The 23,892-nt window shown below is 40.6% G+C and overlaps 1 protein-coding gene across 15 annotated transcripts in view; it reads right to left on the bottom strand.

The window, feature by feature from the left end:
* Positions 1–23,892, bottom strand: part of CLIP1 (CAP-Gly domain containing linker protein 1) — a 125,057-nt gene that overhangs the window by 10,446 nt on the left and 90,719 nt on the right. For 14 of the 15 annotated variants that reach the window (XM_078435848.2, XM_078435859.2, XM_078435856.2 and 11 more), the window contains 4 exons: positions 23,435–23,551; positions 21,279–21,385; positions 16,322–16,442; positions 1,796–1,848 (listed from right to left, as the gene is read on the bottom strand). In XM_078435848.2, coding sequence (XP_078291974.2) covers positions 1,796–1,848; positions 16,322–16,442; positions 21,279–21,385; positions 23,435–23,551 — 398 coding nt within the window. The remainder of the gene's footprint in view (positions 1–1,795; positions 1,849–16,321; positions 16,443–21,278; positions 21,386–23,434; positions 23,552–23,892) is intronic. The other variant, XR_013551394.2, reaches the window with a different exon arrangement.

The raw sequence follows: 23,892 nt of genomic DNA, 5'->3' as shown, positions 1-23,892 counted from the left end.
AAATAGGGTAAGTTAGGTTTTCAAAATTTTCACTTTCAGAAACAATTACCATGTTTATCAGCATTTATTGATATAAAGAGTGATTTTCAGGAGACATTCTCCTAAACTTATCCAGGAATTAAAATGGGAGCAAAGATGGTGAATTAAGAAGTGGCCTTAACAAGCCCCCAAACTTGTTCTACCTTTTTAAGCCAAGAAAAAAGTCACAGGCCTGCTCACATTTTGAAAGACATGTAATTTAAAGTCACATGGAAAAGACTAATGAAGCATAGCAGCTTTATTCTTTAAAGGAAAAAAAAAAGATTTAAAATGAACAATAAATAAATGTACAGTGAGAAAAGAGCCAGCATGAACATCTGACACCCTCTGTCTTACGCTTGCATCTGGGTTCTTGGCTAAGTTGCCCAACATTTTGGGCTCTACTTTCATCCTTTATAAATGCAGGCCCCACCATATATTTTGCGGGGTTGTCCTGAGATTAAGTTTGTGAATTGTGAACACAAAGGGATAATGTCAGTACTCGCTTACTTACACCAGCCCATTTTTCCCATGCTCTCCTGGCAGAATGGGACAGGAACGAGCCCTATCAATTTTTTTTCACATATCCTTGATAACTGCATAAGGAGGTTCTCTTTAAAGAAATGGAGCCTTATTTATGTAAAATGGAAATATCCTGAGGCCCACCCTCGCAGAGCTGGCTGCCTACACAAGGACGGGGTGGGGGCAGTGATGCATTCTGTGTGCATTCTGGTAGGAAACTTTAAGAAAGAATGAATCTAAGGATTTCTTAATTAAACAAGAAAGGAGGAAAGACACTCCTGGACTTGAAGCCTAATGTCCTTTGGAATGTTTCTTGTGGATCCCAATATCTCTGTGGGCTAAAGAAAGCCCTCAATTCCTAAGCCACCGCCATGCTGGCAGGAGCAGACTGCCAGAGTAAAACACGTGTGTCAGTGGTCAGGGAGAGAAACTTCCTCTTCCCGACCAGAAAGAATAATAAAATACTTCGCAAGAGCGTGGATGAATTCTTGATTAAGCTCTTCTTAAAGAATTATGTTTAGTTCTGTTTTCAAGAAGAGAAAATTACGTCACTGTCGTGACGCACATCTACTCAGCGAACCACCATCAGGGCTGTGGTTCTCGGCAACAGTACCCACCCATCTGCCCAGCACGCAGCGTAAAGCACAGAATTTCTCTAGACACAAACTGCACATTTTACAAGAGCAGACAGAGACTGTCAAGATACGTAAGCATCAGGCTTCTAAACAGTTACTTCTGTGGCCCCATTTACCCTTACTCCAAAGTGCTGGAAGGTTTCCATTTAAATATCATTTGATTATCATCAAAGAGTAACAGAGAAAAAAGCTCTTTCTTAGAAAACAGAAACATTCAAATTGATGCTAACACATTATTATTGAAAAGTTCAAATTTTTATATAATGCAATCAGTATTTATATGCAGATCGATTACTCTACATAAGATTACAGCATTTTCAGTTACTGAAAAGAAGAGGTAACAGCAGTATAATGAGACAATCTGATTTTAGAACATTTCTGAATAAATTCAACTGACCATGGCTTAAAAATTAACCTGTCCTTTGTCTTTGTAATTAAGACTGTGACTTTTGAAATAAATTTTCATCATTCACCTGTTATGAGCACCAAACCATCACAATCCAATCTTCTGAACAATAAGGAGGTGACGTGTTTTCTACAGTCACCATACACGTCATGTTCTGACATTTTCCTCATTAAACACACACACACACAACAATAAACACAAAAAGAAAGCCTACCTCTTTTTCATTTCTAACAACTGATTATTGAGCACAGATCTCTCTTCTTCTAGCTGGAAAAAAACACACACAAAAAAGTTCAGTTCGTCACAAAAGTCCACAGAGAGGCCTATTTCTCATTCCACATGTCACATTCCCAGGCTCCAGGGCAGCTAAAGCAATTGGCCTTCCTCACTGGCAATGAAAAAAGAACAAAAGGTTACTACATCATGTACAGTCGTTAATTTACAAGTCATTTAGGACCTGAATGACTCCCCTCCTTCGGTACATGCCCTATCTCCAACATTCAATAAATGTTTCGCCCATTTGTTAAACGAACGAGTGAAAGCTTCGCTGTTAACATGCTGGCTCCTTCGCCGAAGTCACACAGATCAAGTGTCACTAACTCCTGGATGGCTGGGAACAGGCTGCTTATGCCGCATGGGCCTCATTTCACATCTACCACATTCCAGGCATTAGTTTTTCACCCATAAAATAAGGAAGTTAGAAGAGATGTTCTAAGGGGTGTTTACTTCTAAAATTCTATTATTCTATGACAGATAAATGCAAAAGGTTCAGTTAGTTAATCCTGTGAGAGATGACTCACCCCTCCCCCCCAATCTGTACCATGCAGAGTTTATTATGTGACATATCAATTTCAGCTCACACTTGTGAAAGCTGTGTTCCACACAGGTGAACACATTCCTGTGTGCTTTCTTTTCCAAATCAAAGGATAACACCAAAGACTATGGAACGGTTTCCAACAGCCCAGAATTTAAGCTATTAGCTCACTGCATGTAGTTTATGGTCTTATTTCTGATTATGTATTAATTATATCTATGCTTTGCTATGAGATCTTCAGAATTTTAAAGTTCTTAAATAGACATAAACGTGTGTGTTGAACCTAAAATTACACTTATCACAAAATCTATTGAGGTTAACATACAGTTTTTCCACTGCAAACTCCGTTTTCCTAGTCTATTAAAGATGTATGCTTTTGTTCCATGAGTAATTCACAAAAAATATTTAGAAATTTTTAAAGAGTGCAAGGAAGGAGAATAAGGGTGGGAGACAAGCTTTAAAAACTAAAATAAGAGGGAGAACATCTGGAGAGTGGGAAGCGGAGATGAAAGGGCCTTTTTTCCTTTATGCCCATTTATACAGTTTATTTTTTATTTTATTAAAAAAAATTTTTTTATGTTTATTCATTTTTGAAAGACAGAGAGAGCACAAGCAGGGGTGGGGCGAAGAGAGAGGGGGACACAGAATCTGAAGCAGGCTCCAGGCTCTGAGCTGTCAGCACAGAGCCTGACGTGGAGCTCGAACTCACGAACCAAGAGATCATGACCTGACCGAAGTCGGATGCTCAACTGACTGAGCCACCCAGGTGCCCCTATACAATTTATTTTTTAAACAAGCTGTTTTATAATTTAAAAATTAAAACAGAAGAAAAAAAAATCAATGAGACTTCAGACTGAGAAATACCTACAGTGAGGATAAATGGATAAAAACAGGTAATTCACAAGAGAGAAAATACAAATGATTAATAAACATCTGAAAAATCATTCAACACTTTCAAGAACAAGTTATGGAGAGAGTCCCCCTCTTTCTTGGAGGGAGTAATTGTGCCTGAATTTCCACAGAAGTTTGGAATACTTATGGTACTGATTTTTTTAAAGGAAATGTTTTTTTCTTCTTCTGGTCCAGTATCCAATTTAGGATAATAAGTTCATTTAGTAGGTCAGATTTAACCTAACTCATTCCTCACTCTTCCCTTTTGTGGCTTTGACATTTTTGAATTAAAAAAAAATTTTTTTTAAATATTTTTGAGAGAGACAGAGTGCAAACAGGGGAGGGGTAGAGAGAGAGAGGGGGAGACACAGAATCCGAAGCAGGCTCCAGGCTCTGAGCTGTCAGCACAGAGCCCGACACAGGGCTTGAACCCACAGACCGTGAGATCATGACCTGAGCCAAAGTCACACGCTTAACGGACTGAGCCACCCAGGGGCTCCTTTCGAATTTTTTTTAACGTTTATTTTTGAAAGAGAGAGAGTGTGTAAGCTGGAAAGGGGCAGAGAGAGGGATAGACACTGAATGTGAAGTAGGCTCCAGGCTCCAGAGCCTGAAGTGGTGCTCAAACTCACAAACCATGAGATCATGACCTGAGCAGAAGTTGGGTGCTTAACCGGCTGAGCCACCCAGGTGCCCCGGCCTTGACATTTTTGAATCGCACAAGCCAAAACCTACTTCACATGATTTCAATCCTTTTAAATTCACTGAGACTTATTTTATGGTCTCTCCTGGAGAATGTTCCATGTGTGCCCGAGAAGAAGGTGTATTCTGTTCCTCTCGGGTGGAATAGTCTATAGATGACTATTAGGTTTAGCTGATTCATAGTGTTGTTCAAGCTTTTATTTCCTTGTTGATCTTCTCTCAACAAGTTGCTGTTCTTCCATCTATTACCAAAATAAGGTATTGGAGTCTCTAACTTTTATTGTTGAATTGTCTTTCCTCCTTTAATTCTATCAAGTTTTGCTTTGCATATTTTGGGGCTTTATTATTAGGTGCATATATATTTATAATTGTTACATTTTGATTTTTTTATTATAAAATATCTTTCTCTGTCTTCGGTAAAAAGTTTTGTCTCAAAAGCCTATTTTGTCTGATATTAGTATAGCCACTCCAACTTGTTTTTGGTTACTGTTGGCATGTAATATCTTGTTCCGTCCTTTTATTTTGAACCCATTTCTGTCTTTGAATCTATGCTGTGTCTCTTATAAACATTATATAGTTTATATAATCTTATATAGTTAGATCATGCTTTTAAAAAATTCATCCTGACAATCTCTGCCAACCCTCTTTTAATCAGTGTTTAATCCATTTACATTTAATGTTATTACGGGTAAATTACATACTTTTTTTCAATTAATAAATTTTATATTTTAGAGAGTTTTAGGTTCACAGCAAAATTGAACAGAAAGTATCAACATTTCCCATACATTCCCTGCCCCCCCACACACACAACCTCCCACATTATCAACATCCCACACCACAGTGGTACATTTGTTATAGGCACTGAACATACATTGACACATCATTAATACCCAAAGTTCATTGTTTTCATTAGGTTCAATCTTGGTGCTGTACATTCTCTGAGTTCTGATGAATATATGAAGACATGTATCCACCTCTGTAGTATGACCAAAGTAGTGCCACTGCCCCAACAATCTTTAGTATTCTCCCTATTCATAATTCCCTCCCCCCTCCCTTATTCCCTAACAACCACTATCTTTTTAATGTCTCCATAGTTTTGCTTTTGATAGAATGTCATATCTTTGGAACCATACAATATGTAGCCTTTTCCAATCGGCTTCTTTGTAGTATGACCAAAGTAGTGCCACTGCCCCAACAATCTTTAGTATTCTCCCTATTCATAATTCCCTCCCCCCTCCCTTATTCCCTAACAACCACTATCTTTTTAATGTCTCCATAGTTTTGCTTTTGATAGAATGTCATATCTTTGGAACCATATAATATGTAGCCTTTTCCAATAGGCTTCTTTCACTTAGTAATATGCATTTAACATTCCTCCATGTGGTTCCATGGCTTAACAGGCCATTTCTTTTGGGTGCTGAGTAATATTCCATCATCTGGATGACCATAGTTTTTATTTATCCACTCACCTACTGAGGGACATCTTGGTTGCTTCCAAGTTTTGATAACTGTGAATAAATCTGTTATAAACACTTATGCACAGGATATTGTGTGGATTATATTTTTAGTTCATTTGGGTAAATACCAAAGAGCACCATTTCTGGATCTTATGGTAACAGTATGTCTAGTTTCGTAAGAAACTGCCAAACTGTCTTCCCAAAGCAGCTTTACCATTTTGCACCGCTACCAGCAACGAATCAGAGCTCCTGTTACTCTACAGTTTCACCAGCATTTGGTGTTGCCAAATGTTTTCGATTTGGGCCATCCTGATAGTTGTATCATATCATCTCATTGTTAATTCACAATTCCTTAATGGCATATGATGTTGAGCAACTTTTCAAATGCTATTTGCCATCTATGTATCTTCTTTGGTGATGTGTCTATTCAGGATTTTTGTCCATTTTGTAATTGAGTTATTCATTTTCTTATTGTTGAGTTTTAAGAGTTCTTTGTATATTTTGAGTAACAGTCCTTCATCAGAAGTGTCTTTCGTAAATATTTTCCCCAAATCTGTGACTTACCTTCTCATTCTCTTTTCACACTGTCTTTAACAAAGCAAAGTTTTTAATTTCATTAAAGTCCAGCTTATCAATCCTTTTTTGTGGATCATGCTTTTGGTGGTCTTGTACCTAAAAAGTCACCAGTGTACCCAAGGTCATTTAGGTTTTCCCTGATTTTATTTTCTAGGAGTTTTATAGCTGTGCATTTTACATTTAGGTCTATGATCCATTTCAACTTAATTTTCACAAAAGAGGTAGTACCTGTGTCTAGATTCACCTTTCTGCATGGGGACATCCACTTGTTCCAGCACTATCTGTTGAACAAACAATCTTTGTTCCACTGTATTGCCTTTCCTCCTTTGTCAAAGATCAGTTGCCTATATTTATGTGAGTCTATTTCTGAGCTCTGTATTCCATTGACCTATTTGTCTATACTAAGTCTTGAAATCAGGTAGTGTCAATCCTTCAACTTTGTTGTTCTTCAATACTGAGTTGGTTATTTGGGGTCTTTAACCTCTTCACATAAACTACAGAATCAGTTTGTCAATATCCACAAAAGAACTTGTTGGGATTTTGACTGGAATTGTGTTAAATCTATAGATCATGTTGGGAAGAGTCAATATCTTGACAGTATTGAGAATCTGTCCATGAACAAAGGATATCTCCATTCATTTCATTCTTTTTTGATTTTGCTCATCACAGTTTTGTAGTTTTTCCTCAGATGCTGTCCATACATTACTAAACTTACCTAAGTATTTCATTTTGGGGAGTGCTTATGTAAATGGTATTAAGTTTTCAATTTCAAACTCCACTTGTTCATTGCTGATACATAATGACTGACTTTTGTCTATTAAACCTTGTATCCTGAAAACCTGTTGTAACCACATATATATATATGTATATATAAATATATATGTATATGAATATATTTGTATCTTCTAACATAAATATATGTATATGAATATATTTGTATCTTCTAATACACACACACATGGATAGGATGGTTCTTTGTCAAGAATGCTGTTGATTGTGTGGCCATAGGGCAGGGGACTGTGACTGAGCAAGGCCAATACGTATGAAGTAATTCTTTTTACACGGTGCCCACACATGTCAATTAGTCTCTAATTTTTATTCGTGGTTGCTTTCTTCCATTTTCTTTCCACTCTACCACCTCAGATTTTGTTAGACGTCTACTCTCTTTATATTTGTCTATTTTTTTTCTTTTTCTTTCCTTTTTTTCTTTTTACCTTGCAAATGTTTTAAACTTACACTCGATCAAAATTAACACCACCAATAAATGGGATAAAGCAACATCACATGACTCTTGGAAGGATACAACATCAATTATCTTCTTGCTAAAAATGTATAACCATCGTGATGAAACATCACAAACCCAAAATGAAGGATTTTATACCTCATCATTGGCCTGTTCTTTAAAAGAAAAAAGAGTCAAGTCATAAAATTTTGACTGAAAAAAGGCAGAAGCAGCATTCCAGGTAAAGAAAATGAGAAGAGACTGAAGTCAGTGAATGAAATACATGATCCTGGGGGCACCTGGGTGGCTCAGTCGGTTAAGCGTCTGACTCTTGATTTCGGCTCAGGTCATGCAGGATCTCACAGTTCTGTTCGTGAGTTCAAGCCCCATGTCGGGCTCCATGCTGGGTGTGGAGCCTGCTTGGGATTCTTTCTCTCTCCTGCTCTCTGCCCCTCCCCGACCTGGGCTCTCTCTTGCTTTAAAAATAAATATAGTTTTAAAAAAGAAAAGAAGGGGAAGGGAGGGGAAGGGAGAAAGAAATGCATGATCCTGGACTGGATACTGAACCAGAGATGGGGAAAAACTATAAAGGTCATTTACTGGGACAACTGCCTGAACAGGAAAATGGCCTGTACATTGAATACTAGTGTTAAAACTTCCTGAATTTGGTAACTGCACTTTGGTTAAGGTAAAAACAAGTCCTTAGAGAATTTGAGTATTCTGTGTTCTATTTTTATAAATTTTTTTGCAAAGTTTGAAATAATTTCCAAATAAAGTTAAAACATAATTCTATTCTATACCTGTAGCTCCCTGAGTTGTTAGCTTAGTTGTCTACTTACTTGCATTTAGTGCTCACACCAGTACTAGTCCTTTTGCCACAATTTCTCTTTAGATAAGTCCTGTATTTTGATTCATGGCCAGATTTTATCAGCAAGCAGCTACTTTTCAGAAGGATTCATAGATGCCATAGCTTCTGAGTTCTTTCATGATATTTTTTCAGATGTTTTTTGAAAACATCTACCTGTCCTTTCATCTGTGAATAACTGCCAGGATAGGACGCTCCTGATCCTATTTTCTATCCCTCAGAACTCTGGGAACACTGTGGCACAGTTTTCTCGCATTCAATGTGGCTGCACTGGGTTGTGGGTTGGGTTTTTGTTTTTGTTTTTGTTTTTGTTTTTTAACCTTTTCATTGTATTGTTAGTATATTTTTTAAAAATACCTCCGTTTTCAGGAAAGGAGACCATTTCATTTTTTTAAAATGTTTATTTATTTTTGAGAAAGAGACAGCACAAGCAGGGGAGGGAGAGAAACACACAGAATCCAAAGCAGGCTCCGGGCTCTGAGCTGTCAGCACAGAGCCAGATGAGGGGCTCAAACCCACAAACCGTGAGATCATGACCTAAGCTGAAGTCGAATGCTTAAGCAACTGAGCCACCTGGGTGCCACCGCCTTTTTTTTTTTTTTTTTTTTTTTTTTTACCTTTTTATAAGGAATATGCCTTTCCTGCCTGGGCATCTCAAGAATTATCTCTATATTCTCAAATTTCATTAATAACCAGTGTTATTTTTTTATGTCAATTGCTTTGGACCAATATCCTCCTCCACCACTACCACCCCCCTCACCCAAGATTCTCTAATTGAGTTTTCCTACATCCTACTATGTCCTTCCCTTTTTTTTTTTTTTTTTTTTTTTTTTTTAAGTTTATAGAGAGAAAGGGAGATAGAAACCCAAGCAACCTGTGCATTGTCAGCACAGAGCCCGACACAGGGCTCAAACCCATGAACTGTGAGATCATGACCTGAGCTGAAACCAAGAGTCGGTCCTTTAACCAACTGAGCCACCCAGGCGCCCCCCTACTGTCCTTCCTATATGTAGACTCAGTTCTTCACGCGGGGGGAAATTTCCCTATTTTACCTCCTAACACTTTCTTTCTGAATTCTGTTGAATTCCCTCTTTCAGAGTTTTCAGAGTTGTTCATTATATTCATTCAGATGATCTCTGTCCTCCAAAGCTATCACCTTTCCTCTTATTCTTTAGTATCTCTGTTTCCCTCTTTGTTATAACCATCTCAAGCCTTCCCTCCAGATGTTTAGAAACGTTCATCAGGCTCTTCTCTGTTTCTGACTTCAGTCCCGACACGGTGCCGTTTTGGTCCTCACTTGTTTCCTCGACTTGTCACGTTCTCTGTTCCACTTGTGTCATTTCTTCTTTGAACACCCGCTTTATTTAAGTCACTGGCGTTTTTATAGAACCCAAAGCAATATTCCACTCTGGGTAATGCTTTCTCGCGGCCCGAATTCCTCATCTCTTTGGATTCCTGTGTTCCTTTCTTTTCTTTTTTCTTCTTTCAGTACGATAGGCATTCAAGTGTTCATCTTACTGTGGGCAGCTCTACTGAGACCGTCTGTTTGCTCATATGTGATGCAAATTAATTTTCCCTGACACCCTTCCTATTTTATCTGAGACCTTTAATCTTCATCTCCAAGCTACAGCAGAAAAGTTTGGGCACTGCAGCCTATACATGTCTATAGCTGGAGGGCAAGGAGGGAGGGAGCACAGTGAAGGGGATATACAGCATCTGGGCTGGAGGTCTCTTTCACGGACTTTTCTTTTAGTGCCCCCTCTGAACAAAGGTAATCCTATTCCCACAGCAGTGTGTCCTCAGGCTTCAGTCTCAGGCAGACACAAAATTGTCTTTTTAACATCTAGTCTCATCTCTGTTGCCTTCCCTTCCCAAAGATGGGAAGGCAGCCTCATTTATGGCTGGACGTGATTATGTGACACTATTACAGGGATAGGAGTTTTCCTCTCCAAGCTGAAAGACAAAATCACGTAAAGAGAAGGCCTTTCTGCCCTTCCCCACTTTGGCTTTCCCCTACTTCCTCCAGCAAAGTTTCACCAATGCCCTGTGACCATCTATGTGCAGTAAGGGTAGCAGAAAGAAGAGCAGAAAGGAAGAACAGGGTTCCCTGAGGACATTCCTGAGTAGAGGACTCACCTGGACTCCCCTCCTGTGGACTTATTACCATTTGAGAGGAACCCCCTCCTCCATATCCTTTTACTTAAGCCACTCTGTTGACTAGACTCACTATGGAAAATGACGCCCAGCAATTCTTCCCGCCTCTGGTAAAACTCTGAGATGGTCAAAGAGAACTTCTAGCCTCAAAGATTGTTCTGTGACTGTTCGGACTATTCACCTCTTCCATCTAATTTTCCCTAAACTGGACTGGGCACAAGGATGGAGAGAAGCAGAATAAAAATTCTCAGGATTTTGCTACACATTTTCTTTTCTCTTACCACTGGGAACAGCGTCAACAGAGTCAAACCACCATCTTGTTTCTTTTCTTGGTTGCCAAATTTTAATGTTTACTGAAAGCATGAAGCCGATTGGCTTTGCTGGGGAGATTTTCCTGGAGACATTTTTTAATAGTCAGAAGAGTGTGTTCACTTCATTAGGTATCGAAGGAGAAAGATTCTAGGATCAGCTTCACTCAGCCCTACTTGCCCAGAAGTATCCGGAGCCCAGATTAAAATTACGATGGCTAATAACCACTGTTTTCCAAAATAAAACAGGACAAGCTAAAAATGGTGTTGCCTTGGGGCACCTGGCTGGCTCAGTCGGTAGAACATGTGACTCTTGGTCTTGGGTTGTGAGTTAGAGCCCCACATTGGGCAGGAGAGTTAAAAAAAAAAAAAAAAGAAAGACAGAAAAGAAAAAGAATGCATTCCTTTTCTATACATTCATGTCTGCAAGTTCAGGCCTATTTAACATTTGCAGGCTATTAGTCATAAATCAATCTCAACGGTAACCTCAAATTTTGGAGACTGCATTTGTTGTAACCTTTGTCAGAAGTGTTGATAAAATACAGTTATTGAGGCATCTAATCCCTGTCCTGTATCAAACTGTAATCTCATTTTGCAAATAACTGGGAAGGGGAGTGGGGAGAGAAATCAGCACTGTTCCCATAGTGACAGCTCAGTGTATCTGCAGCCCTTACAAGGGGGAATACGTGTGAGGTTTGGAAATGATAAATCAGACATTTCAAAAGTTACTACTTAAGGTGACTATTTCTATAGAAGAGCTCACATCACTGTAATTATTTTTAGTATTCTCTATGAAAGGAAATAATGCTCTGTATAGTTTCCATTAATCTTGAATCTCCCAGACCCTGCCTGATTTTGCGCTGTGCGCTTCCTCTAGCCACACAGGGCAAATGCCCCACTCATCACGTTTCCGGCAACCACAACTCTCTATAACAAAGCTATGAAACTCGAAGTAAATGAAATAATGTAAAAAAAAAAAAAAAAAAAGGCAGTCAAGGTTTCTGCATCCTGAGGCCCCGCTAAAAACGAGGTATGCATTTAATCACTCATTTGTTCATTCGAACCTATACAGCATGCCCTGCGATTCCCACCATCTCACAGCCTGTGTGGAGACACAACATGGCATTCTCAGCATGACAGAGTCCTGGACAGCAGCCGCCCCCGAGGCTGGAGGATGGGCCTAACAATGAGGAGACGTTTACCACATGGGGACAGAAAAAATGTAAATGCGGACCTGCATATGGCAACTGACCAGGGGTGGCAGGACAAACATGAGCCAAGAGGGTGGAAGATGTCAAAGGAGGAAAGTCAAGAATGTAGGTGGAGACGCCAAATGTTCAGAAAGGATGGAAAGGAAGCCACGCACTTGTGCTGTCACTAGGTAAGTGATGACTCAGGCGAGAGTCACTTCAGTGGTGCACTGGCGGTGGCGAAAAGCAGACAGCAGGGGATTGCGAAGAAAATGGGGGGTGAAATGGAAGGCAGAAAATATTACTCTTTTTAAAAGTCTGGAAGTAAAGAAAAGAAGACAGGACTGTAAGTATGACCAGTGTGGCAAGATTTAGAAGAGATTTTAAGGAAGTGAGAAGGATTTCCCCACCCACTAAAGAGACCAAGTGGCAATAAGACACAGTGGCCATAGGCAGGGAGGCAGACAGACATCAGCAGGGACAGGCGACCATTCGGATGGAGAAAGGAGACCCGAAACACCTGAAGCAGAGGCAGAAACAACATGAGGGGTACGCATTCAATAAAATTCCATTCAGCCAAGAGGCAAGCAAGCGCTCACGCCTGCTACAACACGGATGGGCCCCGACGGCACGACACTGAGTGAGAGAAGCCAGTCACCAACAGTCATGTGTTTTATCATTCCTCTTGTATGAAACATCCAGAACAAGCTAATCCATAGAGACAGAAAATAGATGAGTGGTCACCAGGGGCTGGGAGGCAGGAAGAAATGGGAAGCGAGCGCTTAAACAAGTATGGGGTTTCCTTTCAGGGTGATGAAAATGTTCTGGAACTGGACAGAAGTAATGGCCACACTGCACTGTGAATGTCCCAAATACCATTGAATTGTACACTGTAAGATGGTTCCAACAGTAGATGTTACGTGTACTTTCACTCACTCACACACACACACCCCTGAAGCAGCATGAAACTAGTCAGCCCTCAGGCGTCAAAGCGAAGGTGGAAGCAGTCAACGGCAGTTATATAATTACAACAATCTTCATAATCGTCAGTTATCAAGAAGTAGGTTATGTTAACTACTAGAGTGAACACTAGGAAATTGCAAAATGAAAGCAATTGCATATGTTTCAATCTAATATACTCTCTTTTCAAAGACAAGGCACTCTGTGACAGTCTCTAAAGATTTCTGTCACTGTTGATGCCAGATAAATCACGCCTCTTACAATCCCAGCTGACCCTGGTTTTTGCTCCCCTCCCCCCACAAAAGTAGTCTCCCACTTGGGAAAGGCGGCTTACACAATTTTCCTTTGGAAAGGAGAATGTCTGGTAGGGAGAGCGGACAAAAAAGAATGCACACGTGTGGGTCTGTTTCTGGATTTGCCAGCTCTGTTCCAGAGGACTATCAACAAATAGATGAGTCCTTCCAATTACTGAAATACTTCTTCACGGGGGCACACGATACCCACTTGTCAATCCAGTCCAATGAGAATTTCTACCTAAGAGTGGAAACTGACATCACTGCCCAACTTTGACCAATCAGTACTGCTCATGACTAACCCTCTTAATTTCACAAATTTTCTACATCTTTTTAATTGATAAAAAGAATATTCTACAATACCACTGCCACGGGAGGCAGGGATTCTTTTATTTTGATAAATCACCTCACATCCAATTGACAAACAGGAAATCAAATAGTCCCCATAGTGAAGGGGGCTTCTCAAGGAAGTAAAAATCCTTAGCAAATAATCCCAGTGAGATGCCTAAGATGGAGAACAGATTCTGGGGTGTCTTGGGCTTTTAAGCAAAATAAATTCTTGAGGCAGGAAAAAAAAAAAATACCAACACATCGAGAGGGCATTTCTATAGCATTGTTTGACCCCATCCACCCACACCAATCCTAGCTCACAAGTTTTTCTTTCTTTTTTTTTAATCTCAATTATCAAGTAGAAATAAGCTTTATTCTCAGTATAGAAGTACGGAAAGAGGCCTCCAAATTAGTCTGACAGGAGTACAGGTCTCAGCTCCACCGCCTAGCTGTGTGTCCTTAGCAAGTTGGTCCACTTTTGAGTGTCAGCTGGTCTACAAAATAATAGCCTTCCTGTCTCAGAGGCATGTTGTGATGATTCTGGGAAACATGCAAGACCATCAGCTTGGTACATGTTTGGTGAATCACGATGCTACTTAATAAAGGACTCAGGAAGAACCCAGGTCCTAGGTCAGTGTTTACCCATCCCCTGTCAACTTCACCTCCACTGTCTTAATCCTAGAATGAAACACTCAATGTTTCTGTAGTATGACAATTAAAATTCTTTCAAGAATTCATTTTTTGTTCTAAAACCAAGGTTTCTGCCAAACAAGGTGGCTCTGGAGTATATTTCTAAACATAGCTGATCAATAGTTTGGCTTGACTACAGTAAGTAATAATGTGAAACGTGTGATTTTACAGAAGTAAGCAGTACTCCAGATTTGTGGAGATTATACAGTAAGAATAGAGCTGATGAATTAATCAGTCTTCTGTAGACTAAGGTTGTTTCTAAATCATTTTAAATGGGTGGTTCTCTCCAGTCTTTTGAAATAAATACACATAGACACTACATATATACTTTTATTTTTTTCAAGGGAAGAATTACCCATAATCTTCCTTGATAATCATTATCATGGTCAACGAGCTCTACCATTGAAGCCTATTATTTAGTTCATACCCACTTATCTCTCTCTTCTGAGTAAAGCACAGAACTATGAAGGGCCTAACAATCTGTCCTTTAAAGGGAAGTCACTTTTCTTGGTTGTTTCTTGCACGTGCTGTTCTGTAACACCCTTCAAAGTCACTGACTTTCAAATTTCTAGTGGCAAAACCTTTTCAAAAGGAAGGCAATTCAAATGCCAACATGCAGAAGAGAAGAACACGGGTGAGGGAGCCCGGCAGAGCCCTGGCCAAGGTAGCAAGATGCCTCCTCCCACTGTTTTCCCTACAGAGACACACAAGCAAGAAATGCAGTGAACAGTCCAGTTAAGGGCACAACATGAGACGCGAGGAGGATGTCTCTGTGCTCCTCCCATGTATGGAATCCACTCTCTCTACTGGAGATGTTCCATGAGGTCAAACGAGATGCACCTCTCAGAGACCCTGCTCTTGCAAGAACTTACAGACACAGTGATGACAGAGCAGCTGCCCAATGTTTTAGACGCTCTAGTTTGTGCCAGGAAAAAGAGGACCGCATCTGGTCAAAGGGCTTCTATTTTTCATGAACTCCAGTTTCTCACATACTGACTAAAGGAGAGGGCACTGACCCTATTTAAGTCAATCCACTTTGATCCTTTTCCTGACCCAAATCAGAAGATGGCAAACATTTCTTGACTATAAGCTGAATGAGGACGAGCAAATTACTATCTTCATATCCCTGTTTCCTCTTTGACAAGCGGAAATAATGGCAGTGCCATCGCCTAGAATTATTGTAAAGACTGAGACGACAGTTATCATTTATTTGTGCTTGTCGCATAGTAAGAGCCAATAAACGTGAACTAGTATCACCAAAAGCATCATCATCATCATCCTGGAGTTTGGAGAGATGTGGCATTCCTTTTGTGAAGTAAGAAAACTGTGGAAAGCTGTAACAAAGACTTTAAAGTCTGAAATCAACTCTCCAAAAAGTGCTTTCGCCACAAACTGCCATGTCAATGGGTACTCAATACGATTACCCCAGATGACTCCATCCCAAGCGAGAAGGAATCTTTGCCAAGTATTCCTGGGGGAAAAAATTCTCTTGAAGTGTAAACCATGAATTGATGACCACATGGTAAAATTCTCTTAAAAATATCATTTGAAGCTTCTGCTGAGGCCAGATAGGACTACCATTTAGCACTTTGATTCAACTACTAAAGAATAAAAAGCAGGATACGTCATTCTTTAAAATCAGTTTTGTTTCAGTGCTTAATAAACTTATCAGAAATCTCTGTCATTTAAGTACGGAAGCAAATGGGTTATGGTTGGCTTACGGCTCATTCCGGGTGTAACGCAAATCACACTCAACGCACACAAGTGCACACACATACACAGTTCCATTAGGAAATGCTTTAAAAAAATTTTTTTTAAAGAAAAGCAGAGTTCTATTTAAAAACAGCTGCCAACCCCCACACCAAATCCATATTCTGAGAATTTGCTTCCTTCAAACAAATTCTGATGAAAGAAAAAAAGAACCTTAAGAGGAAAGTAATTTTGAAATCCAGGCAATAGTAGGGAGAAGATATTGTTCCTTTCCATTGAAACGCATTGCCATGAGGTTGTCTAATAAAGGTCTTATTTTCTAGTTGCTCAAGTTCCCAGCGTTGCTACTTTTTTTTTTTTTTTTCCATAAGCATCTGTCAACTCCTCCCCTAAGTCCTACAGCAGCACACTTGAAAAGCAAGGAGACCTACCACACAGACAAGTTGAAATCCCATTTGGAAGGACCCGACCACATCGAGCACCTCTCTGAGGGGCCTCCAAGCGCCCTGCCAACAGCAGCAGACAGGAGCACGGAGAGCAAGGTACGCCCCCCCGCACCCCCCTCCAGGCCCACTGACCTTCTGATGACCCGTGACTTCGTCCCTGCTTCTCCCCAGCTCCTCAGCAAGTTTCACGTTCTCTTCTTGCAATGCTGAAAGCTGCTGGGACTTCTGAGCTGCTGCCTGCTTGAGGGTTTCTCTGCAAGGACAGTGAGTGCAGGGTTACCATAGAAACAAGACAGGCAAGGAAACTGTGGGAGACGACCGGCTTCACAGCACTGAGGAAAATATATCTGGGTCACGTGCCTGATAGGATCTATAATAACAGGAGGCAGTGGTATCTACGTGCAGGAGAGGCTAAATGGCTTTAACCTCTCAGGAGGCGGACTGCCACCCACAATTATTACATTATTTTTTAAAACCTAATAAACACGCTATCCACCCTCTCTCCACCCACACTTACCCACTTCTGAACACTCCCCATCCAAAAATCCATGCTACCATAAAATAAATGACAAATGAAATGGTCAGTCCTCTGGTCTTTAGGGCTATTTCCGTTAGAAAATTATGCTCAAACCCAGTATGTTGATAAAGTGATTTACTTTGCTGCCAAGGCACTCTGTACTGACTGCACAAATCGGTAATGTGTTTTTTTCTGGCAGAAATAAAAATCTAATGGTCCCATTTGCCGGTATGCCGGTATCTGTCAGAGTCAAGTGCTGTCGTGAATCTGAGTATATTTTTAGGACAACTCGAGGTGAAATGCCCAAAGGAAATGCGGTTTTCCAATTACATAACAGGTGGTTCACTTTGATTGTATTCTTTCCACAATGCTAATTTGTAATTAAAAGAATCAAATAAAAATATAGCCTGTTAACCTCTATCATGAATATCAGCATATGAAATGTGAACGAGGTAAGGATATTAAACATCTTCCCAATATTAAAATTATCCAAAATACACAAATCAAATTATTATCCTTTATATGTGGGTATTAGAAATCTTTTATTTGATCACTGGATTTTAGTTTTCTGTCATAGAGGGTTTTGATGCCACTGTGAATTTTAAGTCTGTGCTGGCTAAACTCCATTTAGGGAGCTGTCATACGTGGCTGAATCCTGAACCAAGTCATCTGGGTATGAATCCATCTGCTGATAGAGGAACACATCTATTTTTAACTTCAATTGTCTAATGTGTGGCAATGCCTGGCATCTCCAGTTTTTTGAGTTTTAGTTCTCCATCCACCTATAATATGCATATTGGGGTAAGATTTAGGGGAATAAACCTACACAAAAATTTTCCTAGCACATTAAATTAAATGAGGTGTTTCACTGAGATGTCTATTTAGCAAGTGAGGAAAAAATGGAGAAGGAATTTTAGCCTCAGGTCATACAAAAGCTAAGAGGGTTGATTCTAATTGTGGATCAACACACACACACAAACTACAGCTCAAGTTCATCTTCTGGCAAAAGTCCATCAATTCCTGACAAATCTGAAGTTTTTACTTAGGATGAAATCATCTGAGGTCAAATCTTTTATTCCTAGGAGGTCACTGCCTTCCTCAGGGGCTGTTTGGTCTCAGCATCTTGATGGCCTGTCAATGAGAAGTATGTAATCCTACTCTGTGTCTTAAAGATGTGCATCTTGTAATGGCTTTTGGAATCCTTGGTTGCTATTAAGAGCCCACAGTAAAGAAAATTAAAACAAGGGATCAAAGAAATTTCAAAATGTCTTAAAGCAGTGATCTGTGAAAGCAACATTCAATGTGTTAAGATCTATAAAAATGTTTTCACAAATATTTATTTTCTCATTTAATCCTCAAAAGCCAAGGAAGCTAATGTTATTATTTATATTTTAAAGATGAGAAAACTGAAGCTCAGGGAAGTGAGAGATTTTCTCCAAATCATAAAGACAGGAAGTTGTAGAAGCAAGAGAACCAGAGTTAAAACTGGCAGACAGACCTCCGCTCTAATTCCAACATAGAAACACCTTCCCGTTTTTCTTTAGAGCACAGTGGGTACAGAAAGGAGGCTCTAATAGCCCAACTTCCGGAAGTACTCCAGGGAATAAGTCCAAAAATACCTCCAAGTATTTCGAACAATTTTTTTAAGCTGCTTTTTTTTCTACACGACAGAAGACTATCCCAGTTTTAATCTGAGAGGCAAGATACATATTGTTAACATTGACTGCATTGCAAACATTCTATTTACAAGTCTGTTATCAATTAACTGCCATGCTAAGTATATTCTATATTCTAGATTTATTACTGTGCCAGGTGAGTAAAGACAAAAATTAAGCCGCTTATATTATTTTCCCTAACATCCAAAATTACACTCTGAGAAACCATTTTATTCTCTCTCTCCACCTGAAAATAGGAGCTGGCTAACCAAGAGTTTTCCTAAAACCAGTCTAGTAAATGGCACAGAGGAAAAGGAGTATTTAGCTACAAGTGCTGGGTTTCCAGAGCCAGGGGCAATATTCCACAGGAGGTAGTTCTAATGAGAACTCCAGTGCCTACATTGGTGTCCATTTTCCTCCAGGAATCAAAGTCCTATCTAAGGTGCGGGGAAATACCAGGAAAGTTCTAAAGAACACAAAGCACCCCAGATACACAGATACATGCTGGGAAATAATCAGCTGCTCATTCTCTAGCTTTGAGCGCTGAGGAACAGTAAAATAACTGCTTTTTTTTTTTTTTTTTTTTTTTGAGAAGCACCATTCCCATTACATAGTACATTTATTTTAGTGGTCCTTGAAATGTGGCCACGTCTACAGCAGGGAACAATGAGTCACCGGGGGCAGGGGCTCTTTCAACCTACTCCTCCTACTCCCTCTACCAGCTTCTGATGCCTGTCACTGCTGTGTCCTACTGGTCCTTCCTCCTGCTAAGAACCCCAGCCACCGTGTGCCAGGTTACTGACAAAAGATGCAATCCCCTCAGTCCTGGTAGGCCAGATAAAAAGGCAGAGAATCAAAAGCAGCCCAGGCTGTCTGCTGGGTGGTCCTGGTTCCTCCTCACCTCACCCCAACCACACCCTCAGGGATCAGAGATCTGGGAAAAATGGTTCTAGGGAAGAGGACAGGCCATGGTTAGAGGAGCAGCAGCAGAAGCCTCAGTCTTTTGCTCATGACCCTTCGTGTCCAGAGTTAGGAGGCTAAGATTTTATTATTCCATGGAATCATTTGAAGAAGGGCAAAAAATGATCTCTTAATGGAGATAAAACCACCCCATACTAACTGGAGGTGGGTGCCATGACACAGACTTAGGATGGTGAACACTTCAATACTAGACCAATGCAATGACCATCACGAGAGACTCCAAGTAGGCCTGCAGGAAAGCGAAGTTTTATCGAAATCCCAAGAGCTGTCTTGGCTCGGTCCACACCGGCCCTGCCCCTCCATTACCTAGTACAGCCCAGAGAGCTCAGAGGTGGGATTATGGCAGTGGGAGGTTGGTTAGGGAATCTTCTCCTGCTGCTCAGATCCTCCCTCACCAGCTGCCCGTGTGACACAAATGAACTAAAGTCAACCGTGCTCCCAAAGCGCCAGGGCAGCATAATGACGTGTGTCACAGGGGAATGTCCCAAACCAGATCTGCAGCCACCCTCTTGGAACTGACGATGACTTTGTTTCCCATCACAGGGACCTTTATCTGTGTGATTTGGCTTGAGAAGGCCAAGAAGCTCAAGCCCATCCTGATGGCCACAATCACAACTGCCGACTGATCAATCTGTGCAGGTGAACAGAATTTGGGGGAACTGCTGAATCACTGTCTAGAGAAGTATCATTAAAACTAAGACTGAGTATGAAAGTTCTGAATCACTATACTGTACACCTGAAACTAATCTTACACTGTATGTTTACTAACTGGAATATACACAAAAACTTTAAAAAAACACACAAAAAACTAAGACTGAGGAAGGCATTAATCATGCACTGCTTAAGTTGCTCAGATGAGATTCCTTCTGGAGGATTTTACCAACTCTCAGAAGAACCCGACCATGTACCAGTTTAGTCCCAAGCTTGATCAACAAATCGTACTGAGGATGGAGACTTGGAACTGATGCTTTTGTTTCTGTTTGAAGCTAATCTCTTTGTTCGATCAGAAGGGGGGGATAAATAATACAAACCCTTAAAGGGCAGGGACCATATAAATCCATCTTCTTATCCTTCCTAGCACAGAAGACACACTCCAATATTCACTGGATTAACTGCCCTTACATTTCCAGGTTCACACAGTTGATACAGAGTGTAGCTCTCAGAACCGAAGAGCAACATGGAATCTACACCGAAACGATCATTGAAAAAGCCAGATAAACACCGACAATTAACAGACCTGAAAACAGACCTGAAAGGCAAGGATTTGGAGGTGTTGTTGACAAAGGAAACATGGCCAGCCTGTCTGGCCAGGTGGCAGACTGATGGATAAACCTGGATTAGAAAGATTCTTCCAGGGGCGCCTGGGTGGCTCAGTCAGTTAAGTGTCGGGACTTTGACTCAGGTCAATCTCACTGTTCGTGAGTTGGGAGCCCGCATCGGGCTCTGTGCTGACAGCTCAGAACCTGGAACCTGCTTCTGCCCCTCCCCTGCTCATATTCATTCTCATTCTCTCTCTCTCAAAAATGAATACAATATGAAAAAGAAAAGATTCTTCCAGAATCCTTTCACCTGACTTCCATGCCAGAGGTTCAATTACTCTTAAAATCAAGATTAACAATCTCGAAAGTGACATGCTTTTTATCTCCCTATAGAAAGGATCTTGAGAGATTTATTTATAAAGGGTCCTAACTTCTCAGGCAGCAAGCACACTTTTCGTTTTGCTTCTTTAACTCAGCTACTATCTTGACTTCGCTTCCTCACAGCTAAGCGGTTATAGGGGCTCCCAGGTATGCTAAAGCATTCGGGGGACAGAGAGGGTGGTGATTACTTTTTACTTCAATCAAGTGTTTGTCAAGTTATTTTTTAAATCATTAGTATCGTTTTCACTTTTGTGACATTAAAGTCCCACAGTTTCTCTCAAAGGACACGAACTTACATTTCTTTCCTGAATTCTTCCATTTTTTGATTCTCTACCGTCAGAAGCTCTTTCGATTTGTTCAGCTCTTCCACATTTTTCAGGTTGTTTTCTTTAAGTGTATCCAACTTAAAGACCAAGAAAAAAAAACTTGATGAAATTATTTCATTTTCCAGTGGCAGGACTGGATAGACATATTCATGCAAACGTGCACCGAATAGATAGGTGAAATTAGTCAGGTACAAAAAACGGGGGGGGATTACCAGGTGAGGAGACGGCAAATGACCACGTCTATTATAAACGGCAAACCTCCCTCTTACATTTAGTCAGACATTTTCTGTACACCTGGCCAAAGTGTCAAACTCAATTGCTACATGAATTACAACAAAGGTTTGCTTCCACTTTGTATATAATTCTCAGTATTCATCATTGAACTTGCTATTCAAGTATGACCCCTCTTAACAAACACGAGAAATAAATTGCAAAGGCATGACATCAGCAAGAATTATTCTTTGCAATAAAAACTAAAACCCCTGTCCTTCCCCATAGATTAGTAGTTTCGGACGTATTTGTCAGCATTAGAACTAAATGTACTGAGTCCCCATTACAAAAAACATTTGAATTAAAGTATTTTGTGGGTGGGAAAATATTTGGTTATCCATCTGAACTCTGATCTGAAGAGGAAAAAGCCCGGCAGGGAGGCTGAAAAGCACTCATACATTCAGCCCCATCACCTGCCCATGGGGGATGCAGCCAGCTTAGGGCCTGGCCCCGATAGGAGAGCCAGACGCATCACTAGAACGACGGAGACGTGACCAACTACGGGCTCTGGCAGGTGACTGGGGCTCTAGGTGCAGAGCCCCTAGCACAGGGGCTCCCAAGCACAGGGAGCTCGCTCGGGCTGTCCACGACCCAAGGCGTGCTCCTGGCCCCACAGTGGCTTCCTGGGACTTGTGTGGTCATCTTGTACAGAGTTACCTCTGCCACGTCACATGCCACAGTCAGGAGGCCTAGACAAGTGTCTCGATGGTTTTAACGCCACAATGTTCCTTTTAATGCCTCTACAATTAATAGAGGAGTCTGGAATTCCAGATTCACAGAACAAGAAAAACCAAGTATCACAAAGGGTCCAAAAAAATGATTTAGCCAGTCTTACATTCTGGTTATAACAAGGACACCAAGGGCTATATCATGAAAGTGCACAATTCTCCCTGATTCTACCCTCAAAAATGAGATATATTCCCTAAAATCTTCTTACTCATTTTAACTTCTGTGATTACCATCTGATTTTTTAATGCTTTTTCTTCTTCTATTAGGACCATCAGTTCTGTAAATGTACCCCCGGGTGTGTAGTTTTATTTACCCTGTAAGTATCTTAAAACGTGCATGCCTTGACAGATTTCCATCTTTGAACCTGCATAGTGAGAAGGCCTATGCTTTACAGAGCAGCTATTCAATGTGGCCAGCCCTTCCCCTGCTTAATTCCTTCACGTCTCACCTGACTATCCCTTTTAAAAACATCTGAAGCCAGGCAGAACTTCACCTAACTATTTTGGAGAATCAATCTGTTTAGGACCGAGAGGTAACTGCTTCCCAAAGAAAGAAGGGGCTGATATGAACTGGGAGTGGGGAGGAAGGGAATCAAAAATAGGTCCAAGAATGAGAAATGCTACTTTCAACAGAATAAAAGTGATCTTGAAACCACACATCTGAGACGCAGAAGTGGCTGCCTGGAGATGACACAAAAGGGAATCAGGACTGAATGACACCGAGAAAAGGCCTACGCCAAACTTGGGGCCGAGGAATGGAATTTAGTGGCTCAAGTTGGGAGAGAGTGAAAATAAAAAAAAAATGTATGTGATTTAAGATAAAACACACAAAACTAGAGAATATTATGAGTACCTCTCTCTTCAGTTCCGTCATTGAAGTTATCATAAAAAAGCCACACTATTCAGGTTTCCCCCTCATTATTTCAAAGGCTGATCCTACTAAATAAGTAATGAAGGATTACACTTTATTTAATATTATCATGGCTCTGGTGTACATTCGACTCCGCTAACAGATCAAACCTGTGTAAGGCCACACTTCAAAAAATAAACAATCCTGAGTTAGTGATCAAATATTCCATGAAGTCGGTAAGCTGTCCTTTGTACAAAAAGCCATTTAAATCTGATTACTTCATTCTGTAGTTTTTCGTTTGTTTGCTTGGTATCCTCCAAGGAGGCGAGAGTTTCACTCTTCTCTTTGGTCATCTGTTCCATTATCTGCATGGCATCTTCTGCTGTTTGAGCAGCCTAAATACAAGAAAATACTGTGAGAAATGAGGTCACCCCCGACCCCGTCAGGGATGCTCAGGCAGCCCTCGCTGTCTCATGTGGTTAAGGCCCAGTCACCAATCCAATGCCGAAACAAACAGACCGAGACATGAAAGGTCTTTCTTTCCTCCAAAGGGGAACAAAGCCACAGACCCTTTTCATGCCATTCTTCAAACGAGCCAATTGCGATATGCAACTGGCAGATTTTCAGACCATTCTAACCTACATCTTCCAAGTTCCAAAGTTACGCTGACAGTCACACTCATCATTCTGACCGATGTCGGAGAGAAACATTCAGGGATAGACCAACATCCTCACGT

The sequence above is a fragment of the Panthera onca genome, chromosome D3 (genome assembly GCF_046562875.1).
Source record: "Panthera onca isolate mPanOnc1 chromosome D3, mPanOnc1 haplotype 2, whole genome shotgun sequence".
Lineage (NCBI taxonomy): Eukaryota > Metazoa > Chordata > Mammalia > Carnivora > Felidae > Panthera > Panthera onca.
The sequence above is the reverse complement of the archived record's forward strand: the minus strand, read 5'-3'. Positions and strand labels throughout refer to the sequence as shown.